Below are 24,017 nucleotides of genomic sequence, written 5' to 3'. Positions count from 1 at the left end.
CACCTCAGAAACCTCAAGCTCACTGTAGCCCAGCCCTCAACCTCAATCCTGAGTCCTGAGCCCAGCACAAAGACCTTCACAGAAAGGCCCCTGCCCACCGTGGTCCAAGGGGAGACACTGACCATTGGTAGCTGTCCTGAGAGCAGGTGGCCATCCTGGCTCAGCATGTTGGACACCATGATGGCAGGAAGGTCCATGCCCTGGTAGTGGTACTGCGGGATGAGGCCGTTGGCAGGGCCCGCGTGGCACAGTGAGTGGTAGCCTCCGTGTGGATCCATCAGGTGGAGGAAGGAGGGCTCGCCCAGATTGGGGGGGGTGATGGGAGGGATCTCGTAGTCTTCATCTCCCAAAACCTGGCTGTGGAAAGTCTGTGGAGGAGGGAGAGAAAGCATGGAACCATGTACAAAATACTTCATTACAGAGCACCATTTATTGCCTTCAAAGGAGAACAGTTCATTGTTTTAAAGAGATCCTAGAAAGTCACTTAGAATCTTAATTCCCTCACGGCTGGGATTTTCACAACGGAAAACTGCACAAACGTTTACTTTCTGGTAAAGGAGTGATTTCAACCCAGGGGCCCCCTCCCCATAATCCCTCATCTCTTCAACCCCCCCATTTCCACAATCCCCCCTCCATCTCTCCACAATCCCCCACCATCAAGGTCAGGATGGAGCCGTGCCTGGCAGCTGAGCAGTGGCTATGTTCGCTGCCTTTGTGCTTCATGGCTCCACGTGGGCTGGGGGAAACCACGCTGAGGGAGACTTTGTCTTTTTCTCTCGGACACACTTGCACGTCTTTGGAGTGTGGGAGGAAATCAGAGCACCCGGAGAAAACCCACGCGGTCACGGGGAGAACGTACAAACGTACAAACTCCGTACAGACAGCACCCCCACCTCTCTCCAGCATTCTCTCCCCCACAACAATCAGTATGAAAATGGGTCTCGACCCAGAATGTTGCCAATCCATGGTTGCTTGACCCACTGAGTTACTCCAGCACTTTGTGTTTCTTGCTCAAGATTGCAGCATCTGCAGTTGTGTGTAAGTACTCTCTCCTCTTGTGCGTTCTCCTGGTATATTCCTCTGTCCACATTTATGGTGGAAACTGCCTGAGTGAACATCACATTGACAATGCGCCATCAGTGGTGACTAGAAATGACAGCAATGAAACATCTTCACGGTCCTGCAAGGTAGAATCTGTGGCCCGAGACCACCCTGCCATGTTTGGAAGTGTGTACAAGTTCCTTGCAAAAACAAAGACCTGCAGATACTGGTATACAGGAAAAGACACAAAGTGCTGGAGTAACTCAATGGGTCAGGCAGCATCTGGATGAACATGGATAGGTGACTTCACAAGGGTTCTGACCAGAAGCATCACCTATCCAAGCTCTCCAGTGATGCTGCCTGACCTGCTGAGTTACTCCAGCATTTTGTGTACTTTTATTGTGTGCTAAAGAGTCAGCTGAAAGACTATACATGAATACAGTTGAGTTGAGGGCAGGAGATGTCTCCTCAGCTCAGAATGGGCACTCTGTGTGACATCCCAGTGTTAGCACTCCGAGACGTGGTCACAGAGGGGCCTTGCTCCTGAGAACATGCAAGGGAATTGGTGATGACCCACTGTGGCTGAGTTACTGTTCATTTTCTCCGTAACTCAGGTGGGAATAACTTGCTGAGAACACTGTGGTGTAAACGGGATAACCCATGGTGTGGTTTACTGAAACTGAAGCCACATCCTGCCCCCAGGGCAGTGTAACTGCCTGACGTTTGTGGGCTGAGGTTCTTTAGATAGTTTTTCCTCAGAAAGGCCGCAGCAATTCTCGCTCGCTGTAGATTCCATCTTGTCGAAGCCCTCTGCCCTTAAGCTTGTTATCAGAATGAGTTGCTACTCCCGGCCTGCCCCGTGAGATGTAGGGAGGAGGACACCAGACCAGCACTGTTGGAAAGTCCTGCAGTAAACCTACCTGACACACATACCATATAACCATATAACAATTACAGCACGGAAACAGGCCATCTCGACCCTTCTAGTCCATGCTGAACACGTATTCTCCCCTAGTCCCATATACCTGCGCTCAGACCATAACCCTCCATTCCTTTCCCGTCCATATAACTATCCAATTTATTTTTAAATGATAAAAACGAACCTGCCTCCACCACCTTCACTGGAAGCTCATTCCACACAGCCACCACTCTCTGAGTAAAGAAGTTCCCCCTCATGTTACCCCTAAACTTCTGTCCCTTAATTCTCAAGTCATGTCCCCTTAACATACCCGCTAGGTTCCTCCAGCACTCTGTGTTACTGCATGGAATGTTAATGCCCCTAGTGGGACAGGCAGCATCTGTGGAAGGACGATGTTTCTGTCCATTCCTTCCTCAACCCCGACCCGAAACACTGTCTGTTCATTCCCTCCACTGACGCTGCCTGACCTGCTGAGTTCCTCCAGTACTCTGTACTTTGCTCAAGATTTCAGCATCTGCAGTTCCTCATGTCTCTATTTCTCTGCATTGAGCAGACTGAGGTCAAATGCCGGAGGATAAACCTGACAATCCTTCAAAACTCTCTGAGTTGGGGCAGGCGACTGTGGCTCTTGTACATGGATCAAAGAGCCACTAAATGGAGTGGTGGCTACTGTACATGCTTGCTCACTTCCTAGTGTGTCATGGGCTGAAGCGCTGGAGCAAGTCAGAGTGCATGTGTGTATGTGCGTGTGTATGTGTCAGTGTGTAATTATATGTGTGTGCGTGTGCAGGTGTGTGTGTATATGCGTATGTATATATATGTGCGGGTGTGGGGCGTGTGTGTATGTATATGTGCGTGTGTGTATGTATATATGTGTGTATGTATATATGTGATATATGTGTGTGTGTATGTGTGTATGTATATGTGTGTGTATGTATAGACAGTATGTGTGTGTGTGCGAATGTATGTGTGTGAATGTATATGTGTGTATGTATGTGCGTGCATGTGAATTTATGTGTGTGAATATGTATGTGTGACTAAATGTGTGTGAATGTATATATGTGTGTATGTATATGTGTGTGTATGTATATGTGTGTGTATAAGTGCATGTACATATATGTGCATGTGTGTAAGTATATAGATGAGTGTGTATGTATAGGTGTGTTTGAGTATTTGTGTGTTGTGGTGTGTGTGTGTGTGTGTGTGTGTGTGTGTGTGTGTGTGTGTGTGTGTGTGTGTGTGTGTGTGTGTGTGTGTGTGTGTGTGTGTGTGTGGGTGTGTGTGTGTGTGTGTGTGTGGTATGCGTGTGTGTGGGTGTGTGTGTGTGTGTGGGGTGTGTGTGTGGTGTGTGTGTGTGTGTGTGTGTGTGTGTGTGTGTGTGTGTGTGGTGTGTGTGTGTGTGTGTGTGTGTGTGTGGGGTGTGTGTGTGTGTGTGTGTGTGTGTGTGTGTGTGTGTGTGTGTGTGTGTGTGTGTGTGTGTGTGTGTGTGTGGGGGGGGGGGGTGTGTGTGTGGGGGGGGGGTGTGTGTGTGTGTGTGTGTGTGTGTGTGTGTGTGTGTGTGTGTGTGTGTGTGTGTGTGTGTGTGTGTGTGTGTGTGTGTGTGTGTGTGTGTGGTGTGTGTGTGTGTGTGTGTGTGTGTGTGTGTGTGTGTGTGTGTGTGTGTGTGTGTGTGTGTGTGTGTGTGTGTGTGTGTGCGTGCACGACTGCACAGGTCCATCACACTGGAACACTAGTGTGAAGTGTGGAACAATTGCTGCCACTACTGCCATCAGCTCAGTTATAAAACAACCATCAGCACTGGCCTTTGTTACTTCTTGTGGACAGGGATACCCACGAATGAATCTCTGGCCAGACAAGTCACAACAGTGAGAAAGTAAAAGTCAGTGTGGGCCATTACGTGTGGGCCAAACGGGGCCATTACCCTACAAAGTTCCCTCCCCACCAGAACTGGAGACCAGAAATGGGGGGACAGCCAAGTTAGTTAAGTGGTTAGAGTTCAGCCTGCCTGCTGTATTGCCACAGCCCAGATTAATGAGTGTGGCTGATCCACTGTTTGCATCTGTCTGAAGAGGCTCTGCATATTGTGTTGCCTTGACACGTGCCATATTAAAGTTTTTACATTAAAACATATTCCCCAGATATTACCAGGTGTATGTCCCACTATGCCTGCAGCTCAATGTTGTACGCAGTTCAGGTCGCCCAGTTACAGGAAGCATGGGGAGGCTATGGAGAGGGTGCAGAGGAGGGTATTAACTCAGGGAGAGATCGGACAGTCTGGGACGCTGGAGGTTTTGGGGAGACCTGATAGAAGTTTATAAATGATGAGAGGTGTAGATAGGGTAGACAGTCACAACCTTTCTCCTAGGATAGAAATATCAAATACTTGGGGGAAGCTTTAAGGTGAGAGGGACAAAGTTTAAAGGAGATGTGTGGGGCACGTTTTATTATGCAGAGGGTGGCGAGCGGTGAAACACACTGCCAGGGGTGGTGATGATGGAACACACTGCCAGGGGTGGGGGTGAAACACACTGCCAGGGGTGGTGGTGATGGAACACACTGCCAGGGGTGAGTGATGGAACACACTGCCAGGGGTGGTGGTGATGGAACACACTGCCAGGGGTGGTGGTGGAACACACTGCCAGGGGCGAGTGGTGAAACACACTGCCAGGGGTGGTGGTGATGGAACACACTGCCAGGGGTGAGTGATGGAACACACTGCCAGGGGTGGTGATGGTGGAACACACTGCCAGGGGTGGCGAGTGGTGAAACACACTGCCAGGGGTGAGTGATGAAACACACTGCCAGGGGTGGTGATGATGGAACACACTGCCAGGGGTGGGGGTGAAACACACTGCCAGGGGCGAGTGGTGAAACACACTGCCAGGGGTGGTGGTGGTGAAGGCAGATACAATGATGGCATTTAAGGATCTTTTGGATAGGCACGTGGATATGCAGGGAATGGAGGGATATGGGTTATGTGCAGGCAGGCCGGCATTGTGTTCAGCAGTACTATGCTGTGCTGTACTGTTCTATGTTCTACATTGTCAACAGATGCTCTGATGAAGTGTCTCTGACCTGAAACGTTCACTCTGCTTCTCTCTTCACAGATGCTGCCTGACCTGCTAAGTGTTTCCAGCATTTTCAGTTTTTATTTTATGAAATCTATAATTGCTGGCACCCTGTAATGTACAAATTATTTGCTACTCTGCTGACAAAATACATTGTTTACTGCCTCTTCCTCTCGTTTAGTTTAGTTGAGACTAGTTTAGATACAGTGTGGAAACAGGCCCTTCAGCCCACCGAGTCCACACCGCCCAGCGAGCCCCTTGCACTAGCACTCCATACCAGACCAGGGACAACTTATGCTTTTGTTTTAGCGAAGCCAAATTAACCTTCAAACCTGTACGTCATTGGAGTGTGGGAGGAGACTGGAGCACCTGGAGAAAACCCACGAGGTCACGGGGAGAAGGTACAAACTCCATACAGTCAGCACCCGTAGTCAGGATTGAACCCGGGTCTCTGGTGCTGTAAGGCAGCAACTCTACCGCTGTACCACCCTTATTGGAGTGTCGTCTACACAGTGCTTGTGACACCGATACCAAATGGTAATGTGGTCCGAACATTTACTACACCTGAGGCCCGGTGCTTTTTATCTAGTTTGTAATATATTAGATCTCAAGAAAATGGCACGGTGGCACAGTGGTAGATTTGCTGCCTAACAGCGCCAGAGACCCAGGTTCAATCCTGACTACTGGTGTTGTCTGTACGGAGTTTGCACGTTCTCCCCGTGGCTACGTGGGTTTTCCCCAAGATCTTCAGTTTCCATCCACACTCCAAAGACGTACAGGTTTGTGGGTAGGTTTGCTTGGTATACATGTAAAATTGTCCCTAGTGTGTGTAGGATAGTGTTAATGTGCAGGGATTGCTGGTCAGCATGGACTCGATGGGCTGAAGGGCCTGCTTCCGTGCTGTGTCACTAAACTAAACTAAACTGAAACGATATTTGAGATCATGATTTATCTATTTATAAAACCTAACATGGATGGATTTTAAAAAGGAAATCTAGCTTAACATTCAACTAAGTAACCAGTGCAGCACTCCGAAATAATATCCATGAAATATCTCTTGTAACACCTTCAATTGCTTTTGGGACTTCTATACTCCACAATAATTCAGAGGAAATATGAAAGAGAATTTGATAGTTTAGTTCTCATTACAGCACTGGCAACAGTGAACAGAATTGTGTAAAGTTGGAATGCATTTAGTTTGAAGCAGAACAGGTGTATAATACTGAACAAAATCTCCCCTCTACCGACATTCCTTCCTCTAACTTCACAATTCACACCTTCTGTCTGTTCATCTCTGGCCTTTGTCCAACCATCTGCCAATCAAACCCCCTCACGCTCATCTGTATCCACCTATTACCTTCCTGCTTTTGTCCTGCCCCCTTTCTTCCAGCTTTCTCTCCCCCCCCCCCTACTATCAGTTTGAAGAAGGGTCCCGACCCGAAACGTCACCTCTCCATGTTCTCCAGGGATGCTGCCTGAGCCGCTGAGTTACTCCAGCACTCTGTGGCTCCTCTGATGAACTCTGTTTGCTTCCAGCCTCCACTCTGTGCCGACCGCCTCCCCTCTGGTTGATGCTGCATTCCGGGTACCAGCGGGTTCACAGCGAGGAAGTCGGCAACAGTGAGGCCAGTTGCAGCTGGAGTCGGCAAAATGCCGGTGATATGGGCAGACTTGGCTCTTTTGTTGCCATAGTCATTCCACAGGTTGTGTGTGGACATCGGAGGGAATGGGAGGGTGGGGATGGATTGGCAGGGAGTGAAGGGGGGGAATTAATGGGAGGCGAGTGAACGGGGGTGAGGGGGGGGAGGGGGGTGGGGAGGGATGGGGGGGGGGGGGGGGGGGGCTCCTGCATGGAAACACCACCACATTCTGAATACCATGCAGAGCCAGGGCACAATTTGTGAAACTCTGGTTAGAACTGTCTTTGGTGGGATATTGCAGTCTGCTTGCAGAGATGGCTGCCGTAATGCAGTGCATGTTTTAATAGTGAGCACCATCTACAGTATGGAAATTGGATGCTTTCTGTGCATAGATGTCAGCGTGCCGATGCTTTCAAGCAATTCCCCACGTCTTTCAAGAAAGGCAGATGAATACAGAGGAGTGATTTTGTGGACATCAATCTGACTCGTGATATTGCACGAGCCAAATACCTGCAACAAATTCTCAGCTGCTCCTTCCTGTCTTTTAATGAAGTTTTTTAGATTCATCCCACACGGATGAGAATTGCTCCGTATCGCTGCAGAGAGCATGTCATTTTCATTGTGCCTTCTTGTCCATGCCTTGTCGTGTTTCTCACTTTCATTCCCAGATATATTCATTTCTTCCTGCTCACTTGCCATTTAAGAAAATACGATTCGTAAATTCTAAACTGTTCAATTTCAGATGTAATCTTTTCTGAGCAGAAGGTCAGCAGCGTGGATGGCTGAAGGCATTGGACTTGACCTGCACGGACTCACAGAGCTGTGTGCGCCCGGCCACTCGACTCTAATCCCCTGTTCCTTTCACACACACCCTGCACTGGCACTGTGCCAGCTCCCACTGGCAGCCTGCTCCAGAACCAGTGCCAGGGTACCGAGAAATACATAGAGTGCACGCACGCACTCCAATCAAATTGGTTAACCAGTGGTGAAACCAATCCAGCAGCAGAATTGGAGGCAGCACATTACAGATGAGCCGGATGAGCAGAGTAAATGGACAGGACATGATGGAAGGGGCAGAGGTAGAGTCCAGGCAAAGACACGTGCTTGGGAAACATGCAATATTGCTGTTTCAGGGAGAGCCATGCATCCCCTCTTGTTGGCTGGCTGGAAGGGCCGAATGGCCTACTCCTGCACCGATTGTCTATTGTCTGGTTCATTCATGCCGCCTGGTTTATACGTGCTCCACACTGGCATTTAACAGGTGAAGAGCCGTCATGTTTAACATTTCATTCTCCACCTTCCATTCTTATTTCACCATTCTCACCCTTTTGTCTTCTCATTCATCACCTCCAGCCCTGATCACTCTCTCCACCCTCCTCTCCCCCACCCCACCCTTCTGTTAATCAAACCCTCCTGACTGGGTCCACCTATCACTTGCCAGACGCTGCTTCCCCTCCCCCCCACCTCTGCTCCCTGTCAGAAGGATGGTCCTGGCCTGAAACATCACATGGCCATCCCCTCCACAGACGCTGCCTGACCCACAAAGTTGCTGCAGAGGTTTGTTCTTTGCTCCAGATCTGCAGTCTCTAGCATGCCCCTGGACCAAGACCTCTCCCACAATGGGACACTTGACTTCAATCAGCGAGGAGAGGAGACAACACATCCTCCACATTCATTCTCAACACTGCTGCCCTGCTGCATTCCCCATACACTCATGATAATGCCAGTATGACCATATTGACGAGACAGAGGTGGTCACCGATGTCAGGCGTTGTGGAGAACAAGCCCCATTCTGTTCCAACGGTGCTGCTGGTCAGAGCTTCCAGTTGCTGGGCTCATGGCATAAGTGATAGGAGCAGAATTAGGCCATTCGGCCCATCATCCACCGCCATTCAATCATGGCTGATCAGGTTTCCCATTCAACCCCATTCTCCTATCTCCCCATAACCCCTAATAATCAAGAATCTATCAATCTTTGCCTTAAAAATATCATTGACTTTGCCTCCACAACTGTCTGTGGCAATGAATCCCACAGATTCACCACCCTCTCGCTAGCATTGTTGGTGATATCATTGCTAAGATATTACCAGCAATGGTCCAACGCCATTGATGCCGCAGTGCGGTGTTACCGGGCGGTGCGGTGGCATCTCATTGGTTCTGTGGCTGGCCAACCCCCTGTACTGGTGCTGGGGGGTCGGCCCGTTCACTGCCGCCCCTCCCTGGCCACGACCCCCCTGGGCCACCTCACCCCCTGGGACATCTCTGTCTGCCCCTTGGTCAGATGCCCATTGACAAGCTACAGCTCCGGGTACAGTTAGCACTAACGACATTGAACCTTTCACAGCTGGGACGGTTGAGGAGATAAACATCTGACACGTCTCCCAGCGCCCACCCCACCCCATACAGTCAGTACAACACACGGAGGCCGAACCTCCCCGACCCACCATCCATCCACAGGGCAGGGTGGGAGGTCGACGTGGATGGGTTGGCAGCAAGGCGGGTGGGCATGGTGCAGTATCCGGGAAGGCCAAGCACAGAGAACCACAGCAACTGGAATGGTAATAATCTTTTCCCAGCAACAGCCAGGCTTGAACACCACACAACACTAATGTCAGCATCTGTGAACCACTATGCCTTTGCTCCAGATCCCACCACGTGCAGCCCCGTGTGTCTCCGTGAAGCAGCTGAGGATGGTGGGGTGCGGACACGACCCTGATGACCTCCTGCGCTGGTGCTGAATGTGTCCTGGTGTTCAGGCACTGACTACACGTATGTCAGACATCATGCCGTGGGGTGGTTATGTGATGGGGCTCAGCAGTGAGAGAGAACCCTCGGGGGACTAGGGAACGGCAGACTGGTCACCCTCTACACATGCAAGGGCCTGGATACGTCCTTTCACTGCACTTCCTGTCGTTACTTCTCTTGTTTGAAGTCTCTCGGCACAGAGCTGAATGCCGGCAGCTGCCAGGGGTTGAAGGATATCTCCATTGTTTTGTCTAATCCTGGAGAACACGTTTCCTGAGATAGAATTTTTCTAATAATTCTTGGAAGGAAATAAGACGTGTCCCCTGGGCCGCCCTCTGACCCCTGCAGGGTGATGGCTGGGCCGTAGAGGAGACCTCGGGTGTGGGTCCGTGTCCACTGTCAGTGACACCTACAGAGGGCAGAGGGGGTGACTCGGGGGTTCTGCGCACAGGGAACCATTCCTAATGCCAGCTGCATTTGTCACTTGGTCAGAGTCCACATGTGTTGTGGAGAGGTCGTGCCCACTGCTATCCCACAACAGCTCTGAGCAGCTGGCAGCAACACCAAGCCCACATTCACCCTTGGTACTTGAATGTTTTGTGAAAAGTTGCTCCCAGTGACTGCACACAGCTTCAAGCCCTGGCGTTAATATTACCAACGATCTGTCCTGAACCAACCACAGTGATGCTGCAGCCAAGAAGGCAGCAAGCCTCTGCTTCCTGACGAGACTGAGGAAACCCAGCAGGAATCCAGTGACTCTTACAAACTTCTACAGATGCACCATAGAAAGCACACTGTCGGCTTGCATCATAGTTTGGTTTGGGAACAGCTCTGCTCAAGGCCGCAACAAACTGAAGACAGTTGTTGATGTAGCCCAGTCCATCACACAGACCACCCTCCCCACCATTGTAGATGTAGCCCAGTCCATCACACAGACCACACTCCCCACCATTGTTGATGTAGCCCAGTCCATCACACAGCCCACCCTCCCCACCATCGACTCCATCTACACTTCACGCTGCCTCGGGAAAGCAGCCGACTTAATCAAAGACTTGTCCCTGTCCCACCCCGGTCATTTCTCCTTCTCCCCGCTCCTGTCCGACTGAAGGTACAGAAGCTTGAAAGTGCGCACCACCAGACTCAGGATCAGCTTCTTCCCCTCTGTCATCAGGCTTCTGAATGGTTCTTCCATAAGCTAGGGCGCTGTCTGATTCACCTCTACCCCATTGTGGAGATTGGACTTTGTCTCTGGAACTGATGCGCTACAATGCTGAGAACTATATTCTGCACTCTGCACACCCTTTGCTCTACCTATTGTACTGGAGTTTGACAATGTATTTATGTATGGTATTATCTGATCTATTTGGACAACAAAGCTTGACACTGTAAAGCTTAACAATGATAACGCTGAAGCTAGAGCTCAGAGCTGGTAAGGGTGGCAGCTGGGAAGACTATAGCAGGTTAGTTGCAGCAGCCCCTCACTGGTGCTTCTTCAGGGTGGCATTTCTCCGCATTCTGTGATTGAGTAGCTCCACAGGTCACTGTGTGTAATGTGAGCTGTAATGCCCAGTGCCCAGTGTGTGTGGAGATGCCCAACCTGTGTGCTGATGGCCAGCATGGATGTGGTGGGCTGAACGGCCTGTTTCCATGCTGTATGATTCGAAAGATACAAATGGCAATAATTGAACTGACACAGTCCCCAGGAGTGGGGCAAGTCCCCGGCCTCGTGTCTGTGTGAAGAAGTACGTACAGATGTACCATGAATGTCACAGTCACAGTCACACAGCACAGAAACACGCCCCCCCCCCCCCCCCCGCCCAACCTCTCCATGTCGACCAAAAAGCCCCATCTAAGTTAGTCCCACCTGCCCACGTTTGGCCTGCATCCTGCTAAACCTTTCCTATCCATGTACCTGGTGAAATGTATTTTAGATGCTGTTATTATACCTGCCTCAACTACCTTCTGTGGCAGCTCGTTCCATACACCCACCACCCTCCGTGTGGAAACGTTGCCTCTCAGGTTCCTGTTAAATCTTTCTCCTCTCACTTTAACCCTGTGTCCTCATAGCCCCGACCCCTGAGTCTGTCCCCTCACTCCCACAGACAATCTTGGGGTAACCACAGACGCTCCCTGGATTACAGGGGTGTAGCCTTGGACTGCACAAACCCACCCACCCCATCCCCCACAGCTCCCCGCTCCTGTAACTCCCCTCACTGCACACATGAAACTAAAGGCCCCACATTTCTCTCCCCCAGCCTCTGGTTGCAAGGCCCTGTACAAACTTGTGCTCAGGAGAAAGGAATGTCAACGTTGCAATTAAAGACGGCAATGAAATTGCGCGCTGATAAGAGTTACAATGGAAGCTGATGCGGGTTTGATCAGTCGGGATGGATTTGGGGCTAAGATATATGGGTGGATGGTTACCATGGCAACCCTGCTCCACTGTGCGCATTCAGTACTTACCTTGCTGTGAGTTTTTGAGGGAGGGTTAAAAGTTCAGCTTAATTTGATCAGATGTCACTTCTAATATAGTCATGAGTCCTTTTTATTTCCAAATGTCATATTTCATTACACGACTCAATCATTTTGGAGGTCAAATGGCCACTAACATTTGATTAGGCGATAACAATGATATCTTCCATATCTAACCCCAGGCTGCAGGCTGCAAGGGCAGAGGGGGTTGTATAGGACCAATGGATGTTTGTTTCATGATCAAAGATACGAAGGCTCGGCCTGCTCGCACACAGGCTTTTTTTATAGTATTGACAACAAATTTGGTGGCACAGTGGTAGAGTTGGTGCCTTACAGCGCAAGAAACCCCGGTTCGATCTTGACTATGGGTGCTGTCTGTATGGAATTTGTACGTTCTCCTTGTGACCATGTGGATTTTCTCTGGTTTAATTTAGTTTAGTTTAGAGATACAGCGCGGAAACTGTCCCTTCGGCCCCCTGAGTCGGCACCAACCAGCGATCCCTGTGCACTAGCACTACGCTACACACTAGGGACACATTATAATTTTTACCGAAGCCAATTAACCTACAAACCTGCACGTCTTTGTAGTGTGCGATGAAACCAGAGCACACGGAGAAAACCCATGTGGTCACAGGGAGAACAAGTTCTCTGGTGTGTAGGATAGTGCTGGTGGATGTGGGCCCAGTGGGCCAAAGGGCCTGTTTCCACGCTGCATCTTTAAAGTAAAGTCTAAAATCTAAACAATACAAGAATGGAAAACATGGCTCAGAAAGCACGAGGATTTAACAATGGACACTGGGTGGCCTGGTGTGTCAGTAACATGCATGGGCGAGACGGAGAGGGCATGTAGTCTGACCCGCTACCTCACAGCGAATGCCCATGGGCTGTGCCTTGGCACTGCCTTGAAACGAAGTACATATACGACAAAGCCAATCAGACAGATCTCTTAAAAGGGCTGGCATAGAACCAATCAGCTGAATGGCCTCTTCTGTTATAATATGGATGTGAATTGGTGCAGATTGATAGATTGTTCTTCAGGTTCATTATTGTCACGTGTACTGTGGTACAGTGAAAAACATTTCTGCATGCGGTCCAATCAGATCAGATAATACTATATGTAAATAATCAAAGTTAATCATCAAACTCCAGTACAAAAGGGGAAGATACAGAATGCAGAATATAGTTCTCAGCATTGTAGCGCATTAGTTCCAGAGACAACGTCCAATGTCCACAATGGGGTAGAGGTGTCAGAGACAGGCAAAAGCCAAACAGAATCTGAGCTGAGGTATTAACCAGATCACTGGACATTTGGCCAGGGGGGTGGGGGAAGGTGGCAAGTGCCAATGTGGAGAGATGCTCTCATTCTCAGAGTCATCTCAAGGAACCAATTCACAAGAGTTGGCCAGGGTTAGAACATATAACATGTCCCTAGCTGTGATTAACCGTGTACAGTGCGCACTGATACTGTGTGGCTACAACAGGCTGGATGGAGGTGCTTCTGCCCAAGAGGTGGTCGGGACAGGGTTGGTGTGTCTGATAATCAGCTGCCCTGCAGGCTGGGACACCAGGCTTTGGTAACAATCACTAATTATTGCCATATCTCGACACAAGGAACTGCAGATGCTGGTTTACAAAAAAAGACACAAAGTGTTGAAGATCCTGACCCAAAAGTCACGCACCCATGTTCTCCAGAGATGCTGCCTGACCCACAGTGTTACTCCAGAACTTTGTATCCTTTATTAGAATACATTGTTCGGCACGGTGGCGCAGCAGGTAGTGCCGCTGCCTCATGGTGTCAGAGACCTGGGTTCCATCCTGACATTGGTTGCTGTCTGTGTGGAGTTTATACATTCTCTCTGTAATAATGTGGGCTTCCTCCGGGTGCTCCGGTTTCCGCCCTCATCCCATTTTGTGGGTTAATTAGCCGCTGTGAATTGCCCCTAGTGTGCGGGTGAGCGGCTGATGACAATATGGAGAGAATAATGTTGGATTGGATTAGTGTAGGATTAGTGTCAATGGGTGATTGACGGTCAGTGTGGAGTGGGTGGGCCGAATGGCCTGTTCCCCTGCTGTGTCTCTCTGTGGCTGTATGGTGAAGTATGGGATGGGCTACAACCGTATCAACCAGCTGGTCTGTGGGTGTTGGGCGATGGCCTCCGGCTTGTGGCGGGTGGGGACACGGTGGGGCCGAGAGCCGCAAGGTCGGGTCACTCTGAGAGGTGGCGGCACTCCTTTGTCACAGACCTACTGAATGTCTGTAGTTCCGTGCTCCTGAGGCTGCTGGAGGCTGGATCATCAATTTATGTATCATTTAAGTTTTTGTGCGTTATCTTCTGTATGTGTCTGTGAAGCTGCTGCAAGCAACATTGTCCTTGTACCTGTAGCTCACTGTACTTGTGCACATGATACAACAGCGGCATTTAAGAGACGTTTGCCTGGGGACATGGATATGCAGGGAATGGAGGGACATGGATTATGTGCAGGCTGATAAAGATGATTGGCATGGACATTGTGGGCTGAAGGGCCTGTTCCTGTGCTGTACTTTTCAATGTTCTAATAAACTTGACGAGCTACTTAATAAAGAGCCAGTGACTGCTGCTGTGCTTCCAGGTCAGGACCTGGAGCTGGTGTCACTCCCAGCTGCACAAGACCCCACCCACCGGGCTTGCTACATCCTGTGGGATCTCCCTCCATGAACGGACTAGCTTCCTGCAGACATCAGCAGAAGGTGGGACATCTCAGCTTGTCTACACTCACCTGGTTGGCTGGCAGGTAGTCCTGGTTGGCATCAGACAGACTCATGTACATATTGTCCCCATCAAACTGAAAATGGAAGAGAGGAAACAATTCAGTGTTTGTTTAGTTCAGTCTAGTTTACGTTATTGTCATGTGTACCAGGGCACAGTGGAAAGCTATTTTGCTGTGTGCTATCCAGTCAGCGGAAAGACCAGACATGATTACAATCAAGCCGGCCACAGATACAAAATAAAAGGAATAACGCTCAGTGCAAGTCCAGTAGAGTCTGTTAAAAGATATTCCGTGGGTCTGCAATGAGTAGATGGGGGGGGCAGGTCCTGAAGAATATTGGTGAGAATACCCGGCTTGGTCCTTCCCTGCTTCCTGCCCTCTCGCTGGCCTGGGGCTCCACGCACCCTGCTCCCTCAGCCTTGCTGGGTCGGGCACTTGTTGACCCCACAGAGGCTGGGGTTCACTGCTCCCTCCTGCTGCGGGACTAACCAGGGTGGGGCTCACCTTCTGTCTGGCAGTGCCGCTCACAGCCAAGATGATCTCCAGCCAAGCACCTGCCCCATCCGTGACCTCTGTGCTGGAGGAGCTGAGCGGGTCAGACAGCATCTGTGGAGGGAATAGGGACCTGGCCTGCAACATCATCTGTCCATGTTCTCCACAGATGCTGCCTGACCCCCTCAGCTCCTCCAGCACTTTGATTTCTGCTGAAGATTCCAGCATCTGCAGAGTGCAGGTGTCCAGGTTAACAGCGCTGGTACATTGCCCTCATGTGACCTGCAGCTTCACTAAAGGTGGCAAACTGGAGGGCAAACTAAATCAGAAGTAAGATCTCTCTCTGTCTGTCTCTGTCTCTCACAGGTGACTATATTGGTCAGGGTCAGGGTCAGGGTCAGGTGGGGGAACCAGTGTGAATGAGTGAAACTCCGCATCTCTATGCTACCTGGAAAAAGCAGTTGAAATTAACCACAAATCTTCCTGCACCCCCTCCTAACAAAGAAATGAAAAAAAACCTCAAAGTGTGCGTGGAAAATAAAGCTATTCGGAGAGCGCTGTAGAATCATCGTGGCGTCACAATTACATGCTGCGGTAAGCTCTATACTTGGCAGGTTCAATATCACAAATACAATGGAAAGGTGTTTGTTACTGGTCTTGTTAAGATGTGTATCACGCCTAACGACATCACCAACTTGGCTGTCATCTAGACATTGGCTGCATACATGATGGATCGACTGAAACAGGCCCTTCACCCGCAGAGTCCATGCCGACCATCGATCACCTGTTCACATGAGTTCTGTGTTATCCCACTTTCTCATCCACTCTCTACACACTGGGAGTAATATATAGAGGACCAATTATCCTACAAACCCACATGTTTTTACAGTGTGGGTGGAAACTAGAGCACCTGGAGAAAACCCACGAGGTCACAAGGATAATGTCCAAATTCTACACAAGCAGCACCTGAGATCAGGATCGAACCCGGGTATCTGGCGCTGTGGGGCAGCAGCGCATCTTTGGGATGTGGGAGGAAATAGGAGCACCTTGCAGCTGCCCAGACAGAGGGAGAACATGCAAACTCCACACAAACAGCTCCTAAGCCCAGGAGTGAACCTGGGTTACTGGCGCTGTGAGGCAGCGGGGCTGACTGCTGGGTCATCGAGGACGGGGCCAGAAGGAAGGCCAGGACGATGGAGATGTTTGCCAATGATGGAGGCTTACTGATGAGGGAAAGTGGAGCAAGTCTGTTTTATATTCTTGCAGAAAGGCAACTCATATCAGAGAGGCATAAGACATTGCAGATGTTAGAAATGCAGAAATTGTAAATTGCTTGAGCAACACACCAGTGATGTAAGGACAGCAGGTCAGGCAGCACCTGGAGAGAGAATGGACACATGATGTTTCAGGTCAGGGTTCTTCCTCAGACAGTTTATATCAATTGAGCTAAGCCAATTGAATTATATCTGTGGCATTTACTGTGGCTTACTGTCAAATAAAGGACCCTATTCCTATAACCAAGTCACATTTGGCTCCAGGTAAAGAAGCATTGCGAACAAGAAAGACATAAATATCCATTTCAGGTGACAAAGGGATTGCAATGTTAACAGCTTGTGATACACAGTTGAGGAAGGCATCACAGGCAGTTGTGTCTATTCACATTAAACTGATAATCGGTTACTTCAGGGGGAATGCTTCAATCTATGGCGGTGAGAATTTCTAACAAAACGTGGCAAATTGATAAAGGAAATATCAATTAAATTTTGACGATAGACACAAAATCCTGGAGTAACTCAGCGGGTCAGACAGCATCTCTGGAGAAAAGGAATAGGTGGTGTTTCGGGTCGAGACCCCATTCCAGTCTGAAGATGGGTGTTGACCTGAAACGTCACCTATTCCTTTTCTCCAGAGATGCTGTCTGACTCGCTGAGTTACTCCAGCTTTTTGTGACTATCTTCGGTTTAAACCAACATCTGCAGTTCGTTCCGAAACAATTAAATTTCAGCTGGTGTGACAACTTGGAGGAGATTCTTTGGCTGAGAGAGCGACAGAAACACACTCACTTCTATTGAAAACCCAGCTCTGTGGCCAACTGCAGTGGGCGGCGTGTATCCAGTCTGGGAGGAGACAAACCATTCATCTCTGGCTCGTCCCTCACTCCCACCTGTGGCGATCTTTATTGTTCCACCACCCTGCTTCTCAAGACTGTCATTCCAGGCTGGAATATCCTACGGTTTCAGGATTCTCCCAAGTCAGCATTAGTCCAGAGGGGAGCCCTGACTCTCACAAGTAAATGTCGCTATGAGGTGACCCTTGTCATGAACTGCTGGGTTCATGAACAAGACTTTCATTCAAGCGGTAGAAACAAGGAACTGCAGATAGTGGTTTATACCAAAGATAGACTCAAAGAGCTGGAGTAACTCAGCGGGTCAGGCAGCATCTCTGGAGAAATAGGATGGATGATGTTACAGGTTGGGACTGGAAGTAGGGTGGCGGTGAAGAGCTGGAGGCATGAACAGTCCAGGATCAACCATGGCTGACCATCGATGACTTCCAGCAGGGTGGTGGGTGGTAGTCCATCTCAGGCCATGTACCAGTCACCACCCTGCCTGAGGTCATCTATGGCCAGCCATGACTGGTCCTGGGCTAATCTCACCTCCAGCTCTTCACCCCCCACCCCCACCCCCACCCCCACCCCCTACATTGAGCGGCTGGGCTTGTACACTCTGGAGTTTAGAAGGATGAGAGGTGATCTTATTGAAACATATAAGATTATTAAGGGTTAGGACACGCTAGAGGCAGGAAACATGTTCCCGATGTTGGGGGAATCCAGAACCAGGGGCCACAGTTTAAGAATAAGGGGTATGCCATTTAGAATGGAGATGGGGAAACACTTTTTCACTCAGAGAGTTGTGAGTGTGGAATTCTCTGCCTCAGAGGGCGGTGGAGGCTGGTTCTCTGGATACTTTCAAGAGAGAGCTAGATAGGACTTAAAGATAGTGGAGTCAGGGGATATGGGGAGAAGGCAGGAACTGATTGTGGATGATCAGCCATGATCACATTGAATGGCGGTGCTGGCTTGAAGGGCCGAATGGCCTACTCCTGCACCTATTGTCTATTGAGTCTGAAGAAGGATCCCAACCCAAAACGTCACCTGTCCTTTTTCTCCAGAGATGCTGAGTTACTCCAGCACTTTGTGTCTATCTTTGTTTTAGAGCTGTTTTCTGCAATGCCTCATCAGCCGTGCCAGCTCCCAGCCCCGCTCCAGCTGCCCACAACTCTGACCCTGAGTGGTGGCAGCATCAATGTCTGCAGCTGCCCACAACCCATGCAGTGACTCTGGCAGCAGGTGAGTGGGTCGGTACCTGGTGCAGCCCACTGCCTCCCTCTGAGCAAAGGCCAGGCACACATCGTTGCGGGCAGTTACTAACCTGTCCCGTCTTTCTGCCACGTCAGGCACAACAGGTGTCTCTTTCATTGAATGCTCAAACATCATTCATCACATGGTGTAATGGGCACGCACATCATGGTCTTAGAGTTGATTCTGAGATTTTATAAATATTGATTTTTCAGAGATGTTTTGTATATAAGCTGGGAAATAGCAATGATTTTCACACCGTGCTTTCTGAGAAAAACATGAGATGATGATCGGTGATGGATACGAGTCTTATCTTGCTCTAAATGTGCAGTAACAGGATGAAACAAGTGTGTGTTTCGCACTGAGCTGACTCAGTAAGTGAGAGTTTTATTTGTATGGTCCGGTGAGAAGTCTTGGGTCACAGCGCCCCACACAACACAACACAACACACACTGTGATTTAGCAATCCAGTCAATGATAACACGTGGAATACATTTTATATTGATGTTGTAAATAAAGAGTGTGCAGAAGGGTCCCGACCCAAAACTTCACCCATCCATGCTCTCCACAGATGCTGCCTGAGCCGCTGAGTTACTGCAGAACGGTGTGTCCTCTTGTGTTATATCTGTGACCTCTAAGTGTTAACACCCATCATGGTGACTGGCTTCTCTTATGACACTCTACCAAGACCTTTCATATTCTTGGGCACTTCTCCCAAATCACCCCTTCACCTGGTGAGCTGGGGCCCAGCTCCTAGCAGGGCCGCCAACATTGGGTGAGAGTTGGGAGTGAGAAATTGGGAGAGACCAAGCCTGAGAGATGCAGCGAGCCGCAGCCTGAAGGGCCTGTCCCGCATAGGCGATCTTTTGGGCGATTACAAGCAACAGTGGCAACAATTTTTGCTGCCGGAGGTTGTCGCAAGGTGCCATATGTGAATGCTAGTAAAACTAGTCCCTGACATCGCCTCAGTGGGACAGGCCCATAGGTGCGTTGGAATAGCGTAGATCAGGGGAGCCGCGACCAGCTGTGTCACTTGTTGTCCAGCCCACTCTCCAAGTCGCGTATAGACACAAAAAGCCGGAGTAACATCCAATTTCCTCTCTGTGTCTGTGGACCGACTCCAAGCACCAGAGGCCCATTGATCTGCGGCGCTGCTCGATACGTGATTGACTTTGTGGAGATCAGAGCCAGATGTCACCATGTCCCGGCACTCGGCCCTACACAGTCCTGCTAGCCAGACAGGGTTCAGTTTAGAGATACAGCGCGGAAACAGGCCCTTCGGCCCACCGAGTCCGCACCGACCAGCGATCCCTGCACATTAACACTATCCTACACACACTAGGGACAATTCACACTTATACCAAGCCAAGCAACCAGACCCTCAGTCTGAAGAAGGCTCTCGGCCTGAAATGTCACCCATTCCTTCCCTCCAGAGATGCTGCCTGACCCGCTGAGTTACTCCAGCACTTTGTGTCTATCGGTTTAAACCAGCATCTGCAGTTCCTTCCGACACACGTATCTGTCCAAATGCCGTTTAAATGTCATTGTGGTAATTTCAAGTGTAGAATGAAGACAAGAGTGTTTAGTTGTCACTTGCAGCAACATCAGAACAATGACATTCTCAGTTGCTGCACTTTAACAGGCCGGTTAAAGCAACAACACATAGATACATGTACTGTAAATAGATAGATTTAGTTTACTATTGCCCCCTGTAGCGAGGTACAGGGAATAGGTTTTGTTGCGTGCTATTCGGTAAATGCAAGCAAGCCGCTCACAATGTACAGATAAAGGAGAACGGGCGTAATATATATAATCAATAATACAATGGATTAATAATCAGTAATATTGGGTAATCATCCCGACATATCAGCGGAGGCCCAAATATTAGCATTACAATTAATGCCCCACAACGATGGAGACCCGGGTTTGATCCTGGTCTCGGGTGCTGTCTGTGTGGAGTTTGCACGTTCTCCCTGTGACCGCGTGGGTTTCCTCCGGGTGCTCCGGTTTCCTCCCACATCCCAAAGACGTGCGGGTTTGTAGGTTCATTGGCCCCTCTGTAAATTGCCCCCTAGTGTGTCGGGGATGGATGAAAAAGTGGGATAACATAGAACCAGTGTGAACAGGTGATCGATGGTCGGCATGGACTCGAGGGGCCGAAGGGCCTGTTTCCACACTGTATCTTTGAACTAATTATAATATTGAACAAATCAAGCCTTACCTATCGGATTTGAACATGAACAATATTATCCCAAGTATTTGAATGACATTTACTGCATAATCCCTGATTGATAATTCTTTGTAAAGTGAAGGGCAAAGTTCATCTCTACAAGTTTCATTTTCTGAAGTTAATTTGTAGTTTATATTTACCATCCTGCCTTTGCTTATTTGTTCCCGCGATACATGTATCCAAGACTTACATTTAAAGATAAACAAAATATCAATTTAAAGACAGATATCAACTAATTTCCCCGATTGAGTATGAATATCGATTTCGTTAATATCCCCTCTCTCTCCGTCCCTCCCCCACCCGAGTAGTACTAGCTTCAAAGTCGTCTTGTTGGGTCTCATTGTGTGAGAAGGAACTGCAGACACTGGTTTAAACTGAAGAGAGACACAAAATGCTGGAGTAACTCAGCGGGCCAGGCAGCATCTATGGAGAGAAGGAATGGGTGACGTATCGGGTCGAGACCAGAAACATCCCCCATTCTTTCTCTCCAGCGATGCTGCCTGGTCCATGCCGGTCACCAGGGCGAATTCGGCACAGAGACTCTAACGGTAGTGGCGCAACGCTTCCGACGGCCCGGGACTCTTGCACTTGCTCCATGGCCGAAGCTGCAGCGAGCGACTCGCCAGCCCCCAAACACTTGCTAACCCCGGCTCCCCGTCCGTATCTGTCCCCGCCGCTGCTTCTGCTTCCAACCCTCCCTCAGCCCCGGCTCTCCAACACCCGCGGCCCATGCAGTTGATATGGGTTTTGAAATTCTCGTTGATCACAGAATTTCTCACGACAGAGCGTGAGATATTTGTGATCAGCGTGAGAATTTGTCGAAATGCATGAGTCTCACGCTCAAAGCATGAGAGTTGGCAGCCCTGTCCTAGCCTCACCTGGTCTGCTGGGCCCAGCTCCTGGCCGCACCAGGCGATCAGACCTCCCATGCCCGCCGGCCCTGCTGCTGGGCCCTCTCTGGGCATTCACACTACCCTTTCCTACAGTCGGTGATCAGAAACAGCCCCACGTTGTGATTGACTGTGCATTTATGCGTTGTGTTGTTGCGAATCACAATCTCATTGTCCAGGCCTGGCGAACGTGGCAATTCCACTCCCTTTGACTCTCTGTTGAAATTGAAGGGGATCGGAAAGGCAGCGAGCAGAACAACCCATCACTGATTTTACAAGCTTGCACTGAGAAATGTTGACACCATGGAAAGCAGCAGGCTGTGCGGACAGTGGCCGGCAGCCTGTCTGTGGCACACTCACACTGGTTTGACAAGGAATCTCACATCTAATGGGACAATAAAACTCCATGTGGTGAATTAAGCAAACGGCTTCCTGTAGGATGTCAGTCAGGCAGCGGGACATGTCACACAGCACACCTGACTGATAACCACTTACATTAACGGCAGCAAGCAGGTGACAAGAGCCCAGACTCTGATGTAGAGACAGCAGAGCCTACACTCTGCAGCACTGAAGAAGGGTCTCGACCTGAGGCATCACCCATTCCCTCTCTCGACAGATGCTGCCTGTCCCACTGTTACTCCAGCATTTGATGTCTATCTTGGATGTAAATCAGCATCTGCAGTTCCTTCCTACACAGTACTCCACAAGATTCTGTTCTTGTTCACATTCCCTTTTCCCAGTGACCTGACCTCATGGAGGGACTATTTTCCTGTAATGAAGGGGGGGTTCAGGTCTGGCAGAGTGAACGGGCCGGCACTGTGGAGTCAGGGTGTCTGTACACGGTGCTGGTGGGTCAGGCTCTACTCCAGCACATCATCACCTCTGCTCAGCTTCACACTGCCGAGAGGGGAAAGTCCCTGGTCTGAGGTCAGAGAACTGCCAGAGTGGTGAGTATCAGAGTCACAGCACAGGGCAAGATGGTACAGTGTTCAGCAACAGCCTGTCCCAGCACACCTCCCCTGCCTGTGTGTCTTACAACACCTGCTGTGGTTAGCTTTGCAACACTCACCGGCCATGTTTACCACAGGATCCTCACAGAAACACTGCAACTCAGCCAGTATTCATCATCAATAGAGTAAGCAGAGGCAAAACTGGCTACATCTCCTTCCAACACAATCAGTGAAGCCCTCATTCGCACAGCAGCATTGGACATAATACATATGGGAGCACATGTGGACCTTAAGCATCTTAACCACTTTGTGTTTATTTTCTCACGGCATCAGACAGAGGCTGGGCAGGTGAGGATAAACGCAGTGGACAGCAGCAAATCAACAGCTTGGCGTTGTGTTACATGTGATCATTGTTCAGTGGCAGTATCCAAGTATATTCTTTGGACCAGAGTTAGTTCAATGACTGGTACACAAAAAATGCTGGAGAAACTCAGCGGGTGCAGCAGCATCTATGCAGCGAAGGAGATAGGTGACGTTTTGTCCCGAAACATTGCCTATCTCCTTCGCTCCATAGATGTTGCTGCACCCGCTGAGTTTCTCCAGCATTTTTGTCTACCATCGATTTTCCAGCATCTGCAGTTCCTTCTTGAACACTTAGTTCAATGACTAATGGCCGTTGTGAGATAATCGTGACCAGCGCTTGGTCAGATGTGGAAGCGGCCACAAGTAATTACACATTGAACAACAAACTCCACGGGTGCTGGCCCGTCAGAGGTTGCCCTTCAGAGTCTGTCCTAAACCTTGCTATTTCTTAATTCCTTGCCTTCTGCAAAGCTTGTAAAAGTTGATCCAAAGTGCTAGGTGAACTTGAACATGAAGCAGAGCCTGAGTGGATCAGACAAAGATGGGGGTGAGGCCACGTGATGTTGGTGTTGTCAGCCAGCAGCTCGCAGCATCTGGAAAACAAACTGTTCTTTGCAAAGTGCAAACAAAACAATTGTGTTTACCCTAAAGAGTTAATTGGGCAGGAGAGAGGATATAGAATAGAAGCCACTTTAACTGAATATGGTAAAGAGTGATGCTGCTGCGATAAGCTGAGAAGGTGACTGTAATGGGGCTTGGAGTTACTGTGTATTGGGTTGTTAGACCACAAGATCTGATAAAGTAAATGGAAAAAAATGTTGGTTTCCTCTCAATGTAATTGGTTATCTTAATGCGATCTCAACATTTTACACAAAAAGCTGTTAGATTAGTTGCAGAGTTACAGTGTGACGTGTGCACACTATTGGTGCGGTGTGCTAGACCCGAGTGTGAAGGCAATGAGCTGAAGTCCAGCGCAGTGAGCTGCAGTCCAGCGCAGTGAGCTGCAGTCCAGCGCAGTGAGCTGCAGTCCAGCGCAGTGAGCTGCAGTCCAGCGCAGTGAGCTGCAGTCCAGCGCAGTGAGCTGCAGTCCAGCGCAGTGAG

General features: G+C 49.6%; 1 protein-coding gene across 3 annotated transcripts in view; it reads right to left on the bottom strand.

Moving 5' to 3' along the window:
• Window positions 1-24,017, bottom strand: part of tox2 (TOX high mobility group box family member 2) — a 117,602-nt gene that overhangs the window by 28,611 nt on the left and 64,974 nt on the right. For all 3 annotated transcript variants that reach the window (XM_033042138.1, XM_033042136.1, XM_033042137.1), the window contains exons 2-3: window positions 14,643-14,708; window positions 123-368 (exon numbers count right to left, since the gene is read on the bottom strand). In XM_033042138.1, the coding sequence (XP_032898029.1) occupies window positions 123-368; window positions 14,643-14,708 (312 nt within the window). The remainder of the gene's footprint in view (window positions 1-122; window positions 369-14,642; window positions 14,709-24,017) is intronic.

The sequence above is a fragment of the Amblyraja radiata genome, chromosome 23 (genome assembly GCF_010909765.2).
Source record: "Amblyraja radiata isolate CabotCenter1 chromosome 23, sAmbRad1.1.pri, whole genome shotgun sequence".
In the NCBI taxonomy this organism is placed as follows: Eukaryota; Metazoa; Chordata; class Chondrichthyes; order Rajiformes; family Rajidae; genus Amblyraja; species Amblyraja radiata.
The sequence above is the reverse complement of the archived record's forward strand: the minus strand, read 5'-3'. Positions and strand labels throughout refer to the sequence as shown.